The sequence below is a fragment of the Coffea arabica genome, chromosome 10c (genome assembly GCF_036785885.1).
Source record: "Coffea arabica cultivar ET-39 chromosome 10c, Coffea Arabica ET-39 HiFi, whole genome shotgun sequence".
NCBI lineage: Eukaryota > Viridiplantae > Streptophyta > Magnoliopsida > Gentianales > Rubiaceae > Coffea > Coffea arabica.
The window spans coordinates 9,535,326-9,551,551 of record NC_092329.1 but is presented as its reverse complement, the minus strand read 5'-3'; the positions used below and the strand labels follow the sequence as shown (position 1 = coordinate 9,551,551).

The window sequence follows — 16,226 nt, the reverse complement described above, 5'->3', positions numbered from 1 at the left end:
GACTTCCATTCCAGCAAGCTTTCCATTTCCGTAACAGACTTCCCGCGCAAACTTTCCCTTTCTGCACAAGCCTTCTATTTTTGGTTACTAACTAATTAACAAGATAGCTGACATGGCGTAACTAACCCAACCCGCTCTCTGATGTGGCATAACAAACTCCTAGCAGGATAATTCCAGCTAGCTTCATTCATTTCAGACGTAACAATACTCCCCTCCCCAAAGAGTTCTTGTCCTCAAGAACTGAAGTGCGGATATTTCTGGTGAAGATCAAACCAGTACTCCCACGTCGCGTCTTCTGGAAAACTGTTGCTCCATTGCACCAAGACCTGTGTCGCAGCTGTTCGCCCCCTACGAACCAATCTCCTATCCAAAATAGCCACTGGCTCCACCAGCAGATGACCCTGATCAGTGACACGAACAGGGATGTGTGGCTGCACCGGATGATCCCCTACATGTTTCTTCAGAAGGGAAACATGAAAAGTGGGATGTATCTTGACATCCGGGGGAAGTTGGACTGTGTAGGCAACGGAACCAATCCTGGCAATAATCTGGAAAGGACCGAAATATCGTGGAGACAGCTTTTGGCACGAATGAGTCCTGAGTGAGTGCTGCCTATATGGTTGGATTTTAACATAAACCCAATCTCCTAGCTCAAAGATTCGCTCAGATCGGTGTTGATCAGCCTGTTGCTTCATGCGATGTTGAGCCTTTTGGAGGTTGTGCTTAAGTAGATGAAGGGTGGCCTCTCGGGCAGCCAGGCTCCTATCCACACTATCAACAGATGAGCTGCCCGGCATGTAAGGGATGTGCAAGGGAGGTGGCTGACCATAGAGAACTTCATACGGAGTGCGCCTGATTGCTGAGTGAAAATTCGTATTGTACCAGAACTCTGCTAGTGGTAACCAAAAGCACCATTGCTTGGGGTGATCACTACACATGCACCTCAGATAAGTTTCCAAGCAGCGATTAACAACCTCAGTCTGGCCATCTGACTGAGGATGATAAGCAGTAGATAAACACAATTGGACCTTCAATAGCTGAAACAACTCTTTCCAGAAGTGACTAATGAAAATGGCATCCCTATCACTAACTATAGTTTTAGGGAGGCCATGGAGCCTATAGATATTATCCAAGAATGCCTGTGCCACTGAGAGGGCCGTGTAGGGGTGCTTGAGGGCAATGAAATGAGCGTATTTGCTGAGCCTATCCACCACCACAAGAACAGTATCCTTCCCATGAGATTGAGGTAGTCCTTCCACAAAGTCCAGGGATATGTCAGACCACACACGTTCTGGAATGCTTAGGGGTTGTAGCAGACCTGGATAAGCCACATTTTCCCCCTTATGCCTCTGACAAACATCACAAGAAGCCACGTAGTGTTCGACATCCCTCTGCATGTTTCTCCAGTACACCAGCTCCTTAAGTTTTCTATATGTCACCTGTACCCCTGAATGCCCCCCAATGGGGGTATCATGCCACAATCGAATGAGCTTCTTCCTTAAGGCAGAATCATTTCCCACTACCAACTTCCCTTTCCTCCTCAGTTGCTGGTTCTGGTAGGAATAGTGCACCAGCTGAGAATCATTTGTCGAATCCTGCAACTGTTGTATAATGCCTTGCAAAAAGGGATCCTGAACACAACTCTGTTGAATCTCAGTAAGTAATGCTGAGCGAATGACTGAGATGGGAGCTAATATTGCTGCACTGTCAGAAGGCAGCCTGGATAATGCATCCGCCGCCACATTGTCAACTCCCTTCCTGTATTGAAGCTCATAGTCGTACCCCATAAGTTTGGCTACCCATTTCTGTTGCATAGGCGTGGACACCCTCTGCTCGATCATGTATTTAAGGCTCTGGTGGTCAGTCTTAATGATAAAGCGCCTGCCCAGTAGATAAGGCCTCCACTTTTGAACTGCACTCACGATAGCTATCATTTCCCTTTCATATACGGATAGACCCTTATGCTTTGGGGCCAAAGCTTGGCTATAGAAAGCCAAGGGTCTTCCCTTCTGACTCAGGACTGCCCCTATACCATCACCTGAGGCATCCGTTTCTACTTCAAAGACCTGGGAAAAATCAGGTAAAGCCAGCAGGGGTGGGGAACTCATAGCCAGCTTCAATGCTGCGAATGCTGCAGTAGCCTGGTCTGTCCACACAAAACTGTTCTTCTTGAGCAAGTCTGTCAAAGGTTTGGCCAGCTTCCCAAAGTCCCTTATGAACCTCCTATAGTATCCTGCTAGTCCCAAGAAGCCCCTTAACTTCTTCAGGTTAGAGGGTATAGGCCATTGTTGAATGGCTTGTACCTTTTGAGGGTCTGCCTGTACTCCTGCTCCTGAGATGACATGCCCCAAGTAAGCCACCTGTGTTTGAGCAAAAGAGCACTTGCTTTTCTTCACCCTTAAGCTATGCTGCCTTAATGTGTCAAAAGTGATCTGCAAGTGCCTGGTGTGATCAGACCAGGTTGAGCTAAACACAAGTATGTCATCAAAGAAGACCAATATGAACTTCCTCAAATAAGGCCTAAATACAGTATTCATCAAACTTTGGGAAGTGGAGGGTGCATTAGTCAGACCGAAGGGCATTACAACAAACTCATAATGCCCCTCATGGGTTCTGAAGGCAGTTTTGGCAATGTCCTCAGCACACATTCTTATTTGATGATACCCAGATCTGAGGTCCAATTTGGTAAAGAAATGAGATCCAAACAACTCATCAATCAGTTCTTCCACCACTGGAATGGGAAATTTGTCCTTCACAGTAGCCGCATTTAGTTCCCTATAGTCAATGCACATCCTCCACGTTCCATCCTTCTTCTTGACTAACACCACTGGGGAAGAAAATGGACTTGTACTGTGCCTGATGACTCCAGATTGTAGCATTTCCTGAATTAGTTTTTCAATCTCATTTTTTTGAAAGACAGGGTATCTGTAAGGCCTTACATTTACTGGTGGTGTCCCTTCCTTGAGAATAATCTGATGGTCATGACTTCGGTGTGGAGGAAGCTCAGAAGGTTCTTGGAAGATGTCCTCAAACTGCATTATCAGCTCCTGCAATTCCCTTGCTTCAAGATTATGAGTCGAATTAGCTACCTGAGAATTCCCCTCTATCTGGCAACAGCTGCTTGCTGGTTCACTTGCTGCTACCTGTACAGGTACAATAAAGCATAGTTGCGCCGAAGCAATCTGCTCCGGTTTGTGCAAGATCTTCTGCATGACCCTTCTTCTTACCAACTGAATGGCCTGTTGGCCCTTCCCTCGCAACACTATCTTCCTCTGCCCCTGTAGAAATTCCATTTTCAGCTCACCAAAGTTCCACTTTATATCTCCCAGGGTGGACAGCCACTGCACCCCCAGCACCAACTCACAACCTCCCACAGGCAACACCATGGCATCCACCTTGAACGCCTGGTTCTGCATTTTCCAAGCGAAGTCACGACACAACTTGTTAGTGTTGATTTTGTTGCCATCGGCTACTTCCACCATAAGAGGTGGTACTTCTTGCACCCTCAGCCCCAGCTTGTTAATTAAATCTGGATGAATAAAGTTGTGAGAACTCCCACAATCAATGAAGATATTCACTGAAACCTTCCCTACATGACCAGTTACCCGCATTGTCCTAAACTGAGGGACAGCAGTAAGAGTCATAGCATTTAAAGAAATGTGAGCTAAGTTACCCTGTGAGGCCTCTCCCTCCCCCTCAGATTCTACTTCCAGTTCCTCACCATCATCCTCTGCACATACTTCCAATCGAAATAGCTGTCTGTTCCTACACCTATGGCCAAACCCATACTTTTCATTGCACCAGAAACAGAGACCCTTTGCTCTTTTTTCATCCATCTCAGTGGAGGTCAGCCTTTTGAATGGTCTCCTGGTGTGGCCTTCAAGAGCCTTTTCACCCCTTTCTTGGCTAGGAGTGGGTAGTAACCCCTTATCATCTACCCTCCCAGTTCGATCAAGGTTGATCTCCCTCTTCCATGGTCCTTCAGAATTCTTTTCTCTCCTCCACCTGTCCTCCACACCAGAAGGGAAACTATTTTTAATCACGCTCCTCTTTTGCTGAGTTGAAATTTTGGCTTCTTCCAACTTAGCTAGGGTCCTGGCATGTTGCAGTGTTTTTGGCATGAACATCCTTACAGCTAGTTGTATCTCAGTCTTCAAACCACTGAGGAAGCAGCTGGTTGCGTAATCTTCAGGGAGATCCACCCTATTTAGCAGATCTTCAAACTGCTCTTGGTACTCCAAGACAGTTCCTTCTTGTTTTAAGGCTTTTAATTCCCCCATTGGATCATCGTACAAACATCCCCCGAACCTGGAGGCCATCTCTTTGATATAGTCTTCCCATGCAGGCAAGTCTCTTGTGACACGTGACCTCATGAAAATCTGATGCCATTGGAGAGCCTTCCCCTCCAGATTCATCGCAACCATCTTCACCCTCACATGAACTGGTGTCTCATCCACCTCAAAGAACTGTTCGATCTTGAACAACCACCCTTGAAAGTCCTCCCCATGGAATCTGGGAAATTCCAGACGAGAAAAGCGCGTAGGGGCTTGGTACGTCCTTCCCTGAGTTACCTCATTTTCAGACGGCGAACTCCTTGCGGATTGTCCTCTTTGAGAGTGCAATTCCAGCACCAAATTCCTAAGGGCTGCCATCTCTTGCTCAAATTGCTCCTTCTGCTCCTTCATCATAGCCTTCACGCTCTCCTCCAACCTTCGGTTATCCTGCGATCTAGTACCCTCCGCCATTGTTATACGAGCTGGTCTGTCCCCAGCTCTGATACCACTGATGCAGAGGATAGTATAGACCACTGGGAAATTCTCTCAAACAGGAGTTGCAATTTGGAGAAGACAACTCGAGTAAGAGAGATTTGTTATTACAGAGAAAACAGAGAACAGAGAATTGAAATGGATACAATCAGAAAGAATACTTCAGGCTACTTTCTCCCCTTTCCCTCGCTTCCTTTATACTACTTCAGCTAACCGACTTCCATTCCAGCAAGCTTTCCATTTCCGTAACAGACTTCCCGCGCAAACTTTCCCTTTCTGCACAAGCCTTCTATTTTTGGTTACTAACTAATTAACAAGATAGCTGACATGGCGTAACTAACCCAACCCGCTCTCTGATGTGGCATAACAAACTCCTAGCAGGATAATTCCAGCTAGCTTCATTCATTTCAGACGTAACAACCTGTAGCTGATTCATACAGGAGCGTGATCCGGGGAATATTTTGTAGAGAGGGGCGATCTACACTGTCTTCTTCACGTAAGCGTTCTACTGCTTCATTTGGCACAAAAAATAAGCCCAATTCTTTCAAGTTGGTCAGATGTTGCATACCAAAAGGAACCCTGTTCAGTTTCATGCAATTGACAATGTGCAGTATCTCAAGAACTGAAATTGCCCCTGCTTCTATTACCATCAATTTCAACTGGTGGAAGCTCAGGAGATATAGTTCCTTGAGCTTTGGGAACCCTTCGTGGAACCATAAATAAGTCCCTACAAAAGCATTGTTGAGATTGAGTTCTTCCAAGTGGGGCAGTACTTGTATCAAAGGCAGTGGATTTTCTTTAATCTGGACCAGTGCAATGTCGAAGATGTCAGATTTTGAAGTGATGGTAACCACTGCGGCGAACTCTTGAGCATGCGATCAAGAAATAGTACTTCAAGAAGTGGAGGAGGCTTGTTCAAGAAGTGAAGGAGATCCATGTTCTCAATAGAAATGCAAATTTCCTCCATGTGTTCAGGTTTCAAGTTTGTGATGCCGAATCTGCTGAGCTGAGTCATGCTTCTGATATTTTTCATCAACTCCGGTTCTGCCGGACACGATCCAGAACTTGCAAATTCTTTAGCTTCCAGATCTTTGGAGGGATTCTTGTGCCAACATTTAGATTATACTCAATGGCCATTTGGAAAACGTCAAGTTTTTCTGAACAAGATGTAAATAGATGCCTCAGGTTCTGTAGCTTTGTAGTTTCATTCGGCAACATTTCTATCTTAGTATCGCGCAGATCCAAAGTTTCTAGGTTCTTAAGCCTTCCAAAGAAGACTCCGCCGAGACCGAGACAACTTGGCTGAGTCGTCACCGTCTCGGCTCCTCCTGATATAATACCGTGATGAAACGATACCGAGATACTTGACTCGCCGAGAAATAGGCTGAGACGTCACCGTGACGGGTTGAAACGGCTGAGTCACACCGAGTCACTCCGAGTTATCCGAGTCAAGTTGAATTCAACAAAAAAACCTTTAGAAAAAAAGGTAAAAAGGATTAAAAAAGAGAAATCCGGGGACTTCTCTACCGCCTGTGTCAATCTCCTGTCAAGTATGCTAGTACTAATGCTCCTTCATACAGGGAAAGAGACGCGAGCGATGGGCACGTCATAAAAGACTTCGTGGGGCCTTCTTTAGATTAATCATAGTGGTTCCCTATTCTATTACCAGACATAATTGGGACAAGTTCATCCAAAACACCAGACATAATTGGGAAAAGCACTTGGACCGTAGCTCAATTATATCGACTCTTGGAGTAAAAACTACAGTTAGATCCCAACACATGAGAAGGAGAAGTCAATATCGAAATCATTCATTGGAAAATAGAAACAAATTTGCCAAAGTACTGATCATGTAAAAAGATGCGTTTATATTATTCCAACTTGGTTCAAGTATATGTACCTTCACTTTATTTTTCTTTTCTTTCAAAGGTTATCACTTCCAACTTTGTTTTCCTAAGTTATCACTTTACTTTTCTTTCAAAACCGGCAGGCATCCAAGGTGATAGAATAAGTGAGAGGAGAAATGCCCAAAAGTGAATTGGAAGACCACCCAGTCATAGTACTCTTCTTACGAACTCTTATGCCATGGTGGGATCCGCCTGGAGTTTTGTCCTTCAAATGGGATGTCCATAATGCGACTGCCATTCTTATATCGGTTTTGCTTGGCTTTCCCCTACAACTTTCTGGAGCTTTGGCACTTGGGTACGAAACTCTTTAAATAAAAGACTAGACTAGTCATTTTATGTGTCGGTGCAAGAGTCCACAAATTTAAAATTTTTATGCTTTCTCTCATTTTTGTTCTTATTTGGACGCTCTTAAGGACGCGAGATAGTACCTAAAATAGGAGGAATCAACTCCGATCAAGCTTCTCTTTCCTATCGGAAATAACTAGTCGTCAACTTTAGTTGCAGCATCCCTTGGTCTTTCCTTTGAAATAAGGACTTTTTTTCGTGAGTCATCAGGTATGAATTTATTTCCTGAAGTTTTCTATACTTATTAGTAGGTATGAATTAGAAACATATTTGGATTAATTATAGCCCTTATGTAATAGGTCAAGGTTGGATTAATTATGATTGTGTCCAAAATAAAATTTAGAAATTTAGATTTATGTAGCTAATTTGTATTGTTGAAATTTATTTTGGGCCAAACATAAGTTTAACACTTATCTCACATATAATTCAAAGTACATAATAAATTAGTTCAAATTCATTTGATATTTAGTGAAAATATTAAAATAACTGTTAGATCTTTTAATATAAAAATTTCTAAAATGCAGTAATAATTTTAATAAATATTTAAAAATTTGAAGTTCTTTTAATAAATGAAAAAATGATCATTGTTGTAGGTTCACATTATAGATTAGATGTTTAACTTACTAATATAATAGAAATAAATTATTACTATTATAAAATGTCAAAAACTACTTGATGTATTTTTTTCATATATCTTTAATTATTTTGTGATGAATTAATCATTTATATTGATAGTGTAATAGTTACAATGACGAGCAAGGATATTGGTTGGGAACATGGTAAACCCGTGGGTGGGAATAAAAAATTGTGAGATGCAATTATTGTGGAAAAGTAATGCATGGTGGCATTACAAGGTTGAAAGAACATGTCGGTCATGTCACGGGACAAGTTGAACCTTGTCCAAGGGCTTCAAGAGAAGTTACAGATGTAATGAAAATGCATCTAAAGGCTGGTAGAATTCAAAGAGCTACAATAAAACAGAAAAAAGCTTTATCAGGTTTCAACTTAATTCATACTTATATAAACATCTAAGTCATATTAATGAAGTTAATATTTTTATACTTTTAAAAAAATAATAATAAATTATTATTATTATTACTTTGTTTGTTTAGCTGAATGGTGGCTTAACTACGGTGAAGATGCATCAAATTTAAGGAATTTGCAGTGAAAATATTGAGTCGAACCTGCACATCCTCTGGTTGTGAGCGAAATTGGAGTACATGGTCATTAATCCATACAAAACTACGTAACCGTTTGGCAGTTAAAAAATTGCATAAATTAGTTTTTGTGCATTAAAATATGCGATTAAAGGTGAAAAATTTGATGCATCAAAGAGATACTGATGATTTCTACAACCCAATTGACTTGAATCATATTTTTCACCAAGATGATATATTGGATGATTGGATAAGAGAAAATGAACAACCCACATTGCCTGAAGATAATCCGGATTGGTTGGATAAGGGCATTAATCAAATTGAATCAGAAAGTAGCGAATATCAAGAACATGACAATGATGGTTTTGGTGATACATTGTCCCAATATATTATCAAAAAAAATAAAAAAGGTCTTGCTGAATCATCAAGTAGGAAACAAAAAAGTAAGACTAGACAAACCAGTAAGCATATTGTTTCATCATCTTCGAATAAAAGTGATAGCGGTAATGATGATGATGACAATGGTGACAATGGAGATGGTGGGAACAATTCTTTCAAGCACAGTGGTGGTTACAATCAAGATAGCCAACAAATAGGAGGTATGTCATGGGTTCAAGGACAAGATAATTATTATGCCATTCAAGATACTGATCATGGCTATCATCCTGGCATAGAAGCACAACGTTAATTCCTCAATAATTTAACTCAATTTTCAAGTGAGGATACTTTCTCTCACCATTCAGGGTCACAAAGATATAGAGGAATCGATGATCAGATGCAAAATTTGGGTATACACCCAACCTATGAGCATGAATCTAGCCAAAACTACAGTACTAGTCAATTGGGATATGGCTATGACCAATCATATGGAATCACTCCTGACTATTACGATGGATATCGGCCATTTGATGGATCTGGACAGGTCGAAAGGTCTACTAGCATTCATGGTAGTGGATATTATGAAAAAGAAATAGATAAATCTCATGATGGTTCTTCTTTTGATTCCAATAACATTAGGTTTTATGGTCATGATTCTACTGCATCATATGGTACTAGCGATAGTGTTAACTATCGAGGGTTTGGATACTACCATCATACTCAACAATGCATCTCCAATCCAGAAGTTCTTCCATCTAGTGATTATGGAACATCTAGTCAATCCTTACATCTAGTAAATACACCAGATAACTCTTATACACTACCTACTTAAGGTTCTATGCCACTTCCACATCTGTTTTACCATTCATCGAGAAATGAGGGTGATTTTGAACCACATCATCATTCTACTTGGTATTAACAGGTACGAAAATATAAAGTACAAGTATATATTTTTATATATTTACCTTTTATTTAATATGATTTCTTTTTATTTTTGGCAGGAAATTGATTAAATATTCCAACTTATGCTATAAATAAATCCTTAGTTTGTATTGTTAATGGTTGATATTACTTTTGCAATTATCAGTTTTAAAATTGTTGTCTATGTTTTTGATTTTATTTGTGATGTCATTGTCTTAAATAATTAAAAGTACTTATTGTGTTTAATATGTATAAAAATAGTACATTTTACAAATTTTCTTTTGCTATTTTTTATTATTTTTGTTTAGCATACTTTTTTATATTATTAACAATTTTTAGAATATTAAATGCTTTAAAATTTGCGTCTCACCGATACCGCGACCGATATGCCGAGACCGATGTGGAACGTTCTAGGCTGCAACCGCAACTTTGAACCATGCTTCCAATGGAATTATTTAGCTCATTCACTTTTGTCATCCTTATGTTCAAGTATCTCAAATTGAACAAATTCGCAAGTTCATCAGATAATTTCTCAATAGGTGCAGCTTGCAGTTCCAACACTCTGAAAACTTTACTTGTTCGAAGAAGCAATGGTAATGAATCTGGAGAAATCTTACCTATATGGTTGAACACGAGAAGAGATCTCAGCTTTGGCATTCCACTCCATGACCTCAAATCATCCACTTTTGAGTGGAATAACTGTAAACGCCGAACTCCACTATCATTACTAGCTTCTTGAGCATCGTATATGCCACAGAACTTCTGTATCCTGGATGTTGAAAGGGCAATATCACGCATCAGATCATGCATTTGACACCTTTTTAGCCTTCCCACGGCATTCCTCTTTACAACTTGAAGCACGTTTCTCTTGACAAGCCCTATTCGGTAGGTCTCAGCAACTTCTTCAGGTGCCATGTTCCCAATCTTTCCAACAAATCCCTCTGCAACCCAGAGCCTAATGACCCTTCTTGGAATTATCCAATAATCTTCTGGGAAAAGACAGCAGTACAAAAAGCATCTCTTAAGTGGATAAGGCAAATCACTGAAGCCAAGCCAAAGTATATTTGTCATGGTTTCCAATAGTGGGTCATCTGTGCCACTCAGCTCTGAACTCAAGCTATTACATGTCATTCTCCATTCAGTTTATATCTTTTGGATGACATGACACCAGCCAAGGCAACGAGTGCCAAAGGAAGTCCTCTGCATTTCTCAGCAAGTTCACGAGCTAGAACTTCAAGGCCTTGAGGACAAATCTGGAAATGGTTGAAATGCCTTCTCGCAGAAAAGGTTCCATGCATCATTCCTCGCTAGTCCATTGAGGTAACAGACATGGCTTTTGATCCCAAAAGTAGACAAAGCCACATCCTCTCTTCGACTTGTTAGCATAATTCGACTTCCAAGTTCCAACTCCTTCATTTGGAAGGGACGCATTGATTGCTGTCCAAAGCTGGATGTTCGATACATCATCCAACACAAGCAGATACCTTTTTAAGCAAAGATAGTTGGCCAGCATTTCAATTAGTTCTCTGTAGTTCAAGGAATTGACATCCTCTGGAACTGGTTCTGCTGCTGCCTTGTACAACTCTTTGATCATGTTTCTAAGCAATCTTCTTGTGTCATATTTCTGTGAAACAGTAATCCAAGCATGGCAGTTAAAATGCTGTTTCACAATCTTGCTGTTATAGGCCTTGGCAACCAAAGTAGTCTTTCCAGAACCACCCAAACCAACAGCAGAGAAAATAGAAAGTCCAGAATTTTCATTCTGCAACCATTCCATAATCAGTTTGAGATCACTCTCATATCCAATAAAATCATCGTGTCTCATGAAAAGAGAAGCATCTGCAAGAGTCTGCTTCTGATCCCAGTTGAAATCATCAACATCAGAGCTGCTTCCTTCTATGAGATCAATCCCATAACGTTGCCTTCTTTCAGAAATGACTTTGATCTTGTGGTTGATCTTCTCCAACTTTTTGGCAAACCGATGCTTCTTGTACAAGTTCTTGGGAAGATGTATAGTTGATGCATCATTCTTGAGTCTCTATGACGGTCAATGTGGTCTCAAGTAGCTGTTGTGTGATAAATGAAGTCATCTATGATGCCTTCTACATCATAGACCATTGCAGTTACATTTGCCACCCAAGATTGTTCCCCTGCTGTTTTGCTTCTCTTTTTGTCAGCATCTTCCAAGAAAGATTTCATGCTTGTCAACTCATCTTTGAGTTCGTTGAGTTGATCTTCAATTCCTCCAATCAGGGATGCTTCATTCCGTATAAGAGAAACTATCTTTTTGATCAAAAGGTCTGCTGCAGCCCATGGCATGTTAGTTGCTGGCTTTGTTATCTCTCAAGTTATTTCTTTCTTGTTGTGGCGGCACTATGGCAATGGAAGCTAGGACTTTAATAGGCCAATGGGCACAACTTCTGTTGTTAATTTTATTTGACGAAATTCCTGCACATTTGCTGAAATCTTCACAAAATCTTAGTTTAGTCCCTAACTCATGAAATGATGCATTTTGGTACATGATTTTTTGAATAAATAGTACATGATTCTTATTTTGCGCCGTTTTACAATAGTTAAAAAGACCATATGATCTTTAATTTCTGCCTTGTAAAATGCTTCTTTAAGAACCGCATGATTTTTTTCGATGAAAATTGTGGCAGGACTACTCCATGGAGTTAGAATTTGAAACCTTAACTATCCAATGGCGTCATTCCATACTTCAGTGACTACATTGAGATTTTCTAAACAATTTAGGAACCAAAGGCTAATTTTCCCTTTTTTCATGAAAATAAAATATGTTTGTCAAGTGCTTTATGCAAAATGTAGCAATATCCAAGTCGTAGTAGGACACAATGTGGAAGTAATATGATATTCTTCATATATATATATATATATATATATATATAATTGAGTTGGTTGAATGAATATAGTATTCCCATTTCCCACTGTAATTAGTTGGATCTGATTTTGAAAAGTTTGACTTGGATTTTATTTTATTTTTTTTGGTGTATTGTGGCAAGTGTTTCATCATTCATGTATGATGCAACTTTCATTTCACAGTGTATAAAGTATTCTTGTAATAGTATATCCAACATATATAACAAAATCAGAATTTAAAAATTCAAAGTCATAACTCAAAGTTGTACGTATTTCCTACTGAAATAAGTAGGGATCCAATTAGAAAAATATATGAACATACTAATCCTCATTTTCTTGGTTGTTTCCATTTTTTGACATTATGACAGGCAAACTATTAGAGACACAAAAATTTAAGAATAAATCTTATATACACTGACAATGTATACACTATCACCGTTTGATTCATAACATGTGTATAAAAGTTAAATTTCAAATTCAAATTTTACACTATCATCGTTTGTCATTCATCTAATGGTTGATAATATATACATTGTTGTCAGTGTAGGAAAAATTAATCTAAAATGAGTAAATCAAAACCATTCAAAGCCAGAACTCAAAGATATATTTCTTTGCTTAAACAAAGAGGGAACCAATCAGTACATAATACGGACACACTACTGATTTTTGTTCTCTTGGATGCTTCCTTGATATGACAATATGGCAGGCAAACTATTAAAAATACAAAAATTTATACGTTGACCTAAAATTTCTCTCCTTTCCGTGAATTATTTCTTGGGGCTCAATTATTTAATCAATTTGCACCAAGATTATTCGATTGTATAATCGATTAAGCGATTTGGAAAGTTCGAGAAACCATTCTTGAATCTTTTTAAAGAGAAAAAAAGGGAAATCAAATGCAAGAGTAATGCAATTAAGAAATCCCAATATTAATTCTAACTGAATCCAACGAAAAAGAATTAATTTTGGCTAATTTTAACAAAAACTTGTTAAGACAGCAAGAAAAATTAAATACATGTGTTAGGACAAGCAAGAGAAACATGAAAGTCGTTGACACATGAACTGGTCAACCACTATTTTGCTTCTATAAATATTTTTTGCAAAAATGATTTTGAATGGCAAGTCAAAATAGACTTACACAGAAGATACGACTAGTAGTGAATAGTAATGAGGTTTTTTTTTTTTTTTTTTTGGCTTGTCCTCAATACTGAGTTAAAATAAGCATGAGTTCTGTAATTAACTATATAACCATGATATCTCCTCCGTTTTCAACTATCCTCTTGGAGGTTTTGAATCTTCCTTGAATTAAAAAAAAAAAAACTTTCTTTATCATTTTGTATCTTGTTAGTCATGTGGCTATTGTGTGTGTGTATATATATATATATATATATATATATATATATATATATATATATATATATATATAGATTGTAATTAGTGGTTTGATCTAATTTGAAAAACGTTGACTTGCCTATTTTTAGTGTATTATAGTCTCTTTTTAATTATTTTTTTTATTCTGATGAATAGATAAATATATAACCAGATAAGTGGTTGTGCACTTCCTGAAATGGAAGGAGGCAATGTCCAATGCTATGAACTGTCAATGCACTATGCTCCTATGATAACATAAATTTTGGTGGTTGACCTCAAATATACATATTTTGGGTAAATCTTTTATTCATTATTGCTAACAGTGTATATACTAGCGGGTCTAAATGCATATTATATATACAAAATTTGACGTTCATATTCAAATTCAGATGATACGAAATTTATCTAACTCCGTCAGTATAGGAAAAATTGATCATGTAACATAAATATAAATATAAATAAAAATAAATAAATAAATAAATATATATATATATATATATATATCTATATCTCCTGGACGTCAACTTTGCATTAGCTCCATGGAGTAGTTTTCAATTTTAGTGCTCTTTCCCTCTCTTTGTTTTTTCTTATGTTTTCTAATGTTTAAGCACTAAGAAAAGTATCGACCTTTGAAAAATTCATGTAAAATGCAGTTTAAGGTTTGATTTTGATGTTTTGGAGCATGAACATTAACAAATAAACGAATTGTTCAAATAACTATCTGTAACTGTAACTGTTTTTAAACATAACTATCTAAACACATCTTGACAAAATAACTGCCTCTTAATATTATAATGGCCAAAGTAACCATCATTTGATGAGAAAACATATTAGAATACGAAAATTTCCTTTAATAATGAAAACTTTATGTAGAATTAATCCGGAAAAAAAAGTATGTTTAAATTGCATACATAAACCCTAGTTATAATTATGCAATTGCCTGATGATGTACTGAATCCATTTGGAGTATTTGAAAATTCCTACGGCATCATTGAACTCAAGCAGGAATGTAGGCTTATGGCCCATAACATCAAGCTGGGCCATCTTCATTCCATCTAGGCCTAATTAAATTTCTTGGTCCATCCAAATGCTTTCCAATGATCCATGACCCAAATCGACTGCATTTCCTGGCCATGATGAAGCACGGGTTCGGGGATGGGATTCTTAACCATTGAGTGACCAATTACGCTCAAAGGAAAAATAAACCAAAAATTGCACCAATCCTCATCTTCACTGATATGAAATTTTAGCCCTTCAAAATTAAAATGAGGGATCTTAGTTCTTAACAAATACAAAAGTTCGCTTTTAACCCTTTGTTAACTTTTCAATTGAATGTTGGCTAGATTTTGTTGGATCCCATCATTTTTTTGGTTAGATTATACAAAATTTTCGGCCTAACTCATCAAAAACTTATTTCAAGAAATGCTACAACTTGATTTTGGCATCAATCCAAGTCTCAAATCATTTCAAACATGTTCCAAACTTTAGATCAAATGAAAATCATCACGTAAATACTAATCAAATGATCAAACAAAAAATTCAAATTTCCTACGATATTTTTTCAATAAGACTCAAACAATGTCTTGACCAAATTAAAATATCCAATGATTTCTAGGATCCTAAAGATCAAGAGCAATGAGAAATTTGAACCAAATAATAAGCAAACAAGGGACCAAAATTTTGGCCAAAATTCTACTAGAAAATTGATCAAGGACCAACAGTGAGCTTTTTTTATTTGTTAGGGATCAAGATCGTTCGTTTTGATTTTGAGGGACTAAAATTTCATATCAATAATATGTGAAGCATGATTAGTGCAATTTTTCCAAAAATAAAAGTGGAAACAAAAAGTTTCAATTGATGGCTCCTAAATCTTAATTTACAACAAGAGTCAACGCAACTAACTACATACATCTAATCTGCAAGAGAAAAGTTTCTTCTACAAATTCAAAACCTAGTAAGAGAATCACTACCACCCCGAGACCAAAACCATCTGGTGGTAAGTGATAAAAATTCAGAACCATAGGACATAAGGATTAATTCTTTGGCTGGTAGTGATAAAAATTCAAAACCATCTGATGGTAGAAGTGATTGAAGTCGAATCTACCCAAACTTTGTTCTATAAAAAGGAAACAAGAGAGAGAAGTTCTAGGACTTCAAAGTTAAGTAAACAATAATGAAAGTAAGATGGTTTTGAGTTTTATGGTGCTTAATTTCAATGAAATTATAAAACTAGTCATGTGTGGATGTGGACTTATCTTTTGACTTAGTGGGGTAAAAACATATTTAGTGGAATCTACCACTGTTTGGCCATAATCCTTGCATATTCTATTCATTATCAAATAAGAGTCTGTTTCACTACACTTCCCAGTTACCAGAATTCTGCGTGATATTTCCTACAATTTCTTTGTAGCAAGTGACTGCTCATACTTTTCTTTGTTCTTGCCTTTTTAGGACAAGGACATCCTACGAGACATCTGGCAACTATACATTGGCAATAAACTGAA

The 16,226-nt window shown here is 38.1% G+C and overlaps 2 protein-coding genes across 2 annotated transcripts; both read right to left on the bottom strand.

Annotated features, from left to right (window-relative positions):
• Positions 1–9,389: 9,389 nt before the first annotated feature.
• On the bottom strand, positions 9,390–10,605 carry LOC140015728 (disease resistance protein RPM1-like). Its single transcript, XM_072068545.1, has 2 exons — positions 9,910–10,605; positions 9,390–9,458 (listed from the first exon to the last, which is right to left on the bottom strand). The coding sequence occupies exons 1-2, from the start codon at positions 10,603–10,605 to the stop codon at positions 9,390–9,392; spliced, it is 765 nt and encodes a 254-aa protein (XP_071924646.1).
• Positions 10,606–10,771: 166 nt separating this feature from the next.
• LOC140015727 (disease resistance protein RPM1-like) lies at positions 10,772–11,793 on the bottom strand. Its single transcript, XM_072068544.1, has 2 exons — positions 11,602–11,793; positions 10,772–11,512 (listed from the first exon to the last, which is right to left on the bottom strand). The coding sequence occupies exons 1-2, from the start codon at positions 11,791–11,793 to the stop codon at positions 10,772–10,774; spliced, it is 933 nt and encodes a 310-aa protein (XP_071924645.1).
• Positions 11,794–16,226: the final 4,433 nt, after the last annotated feature.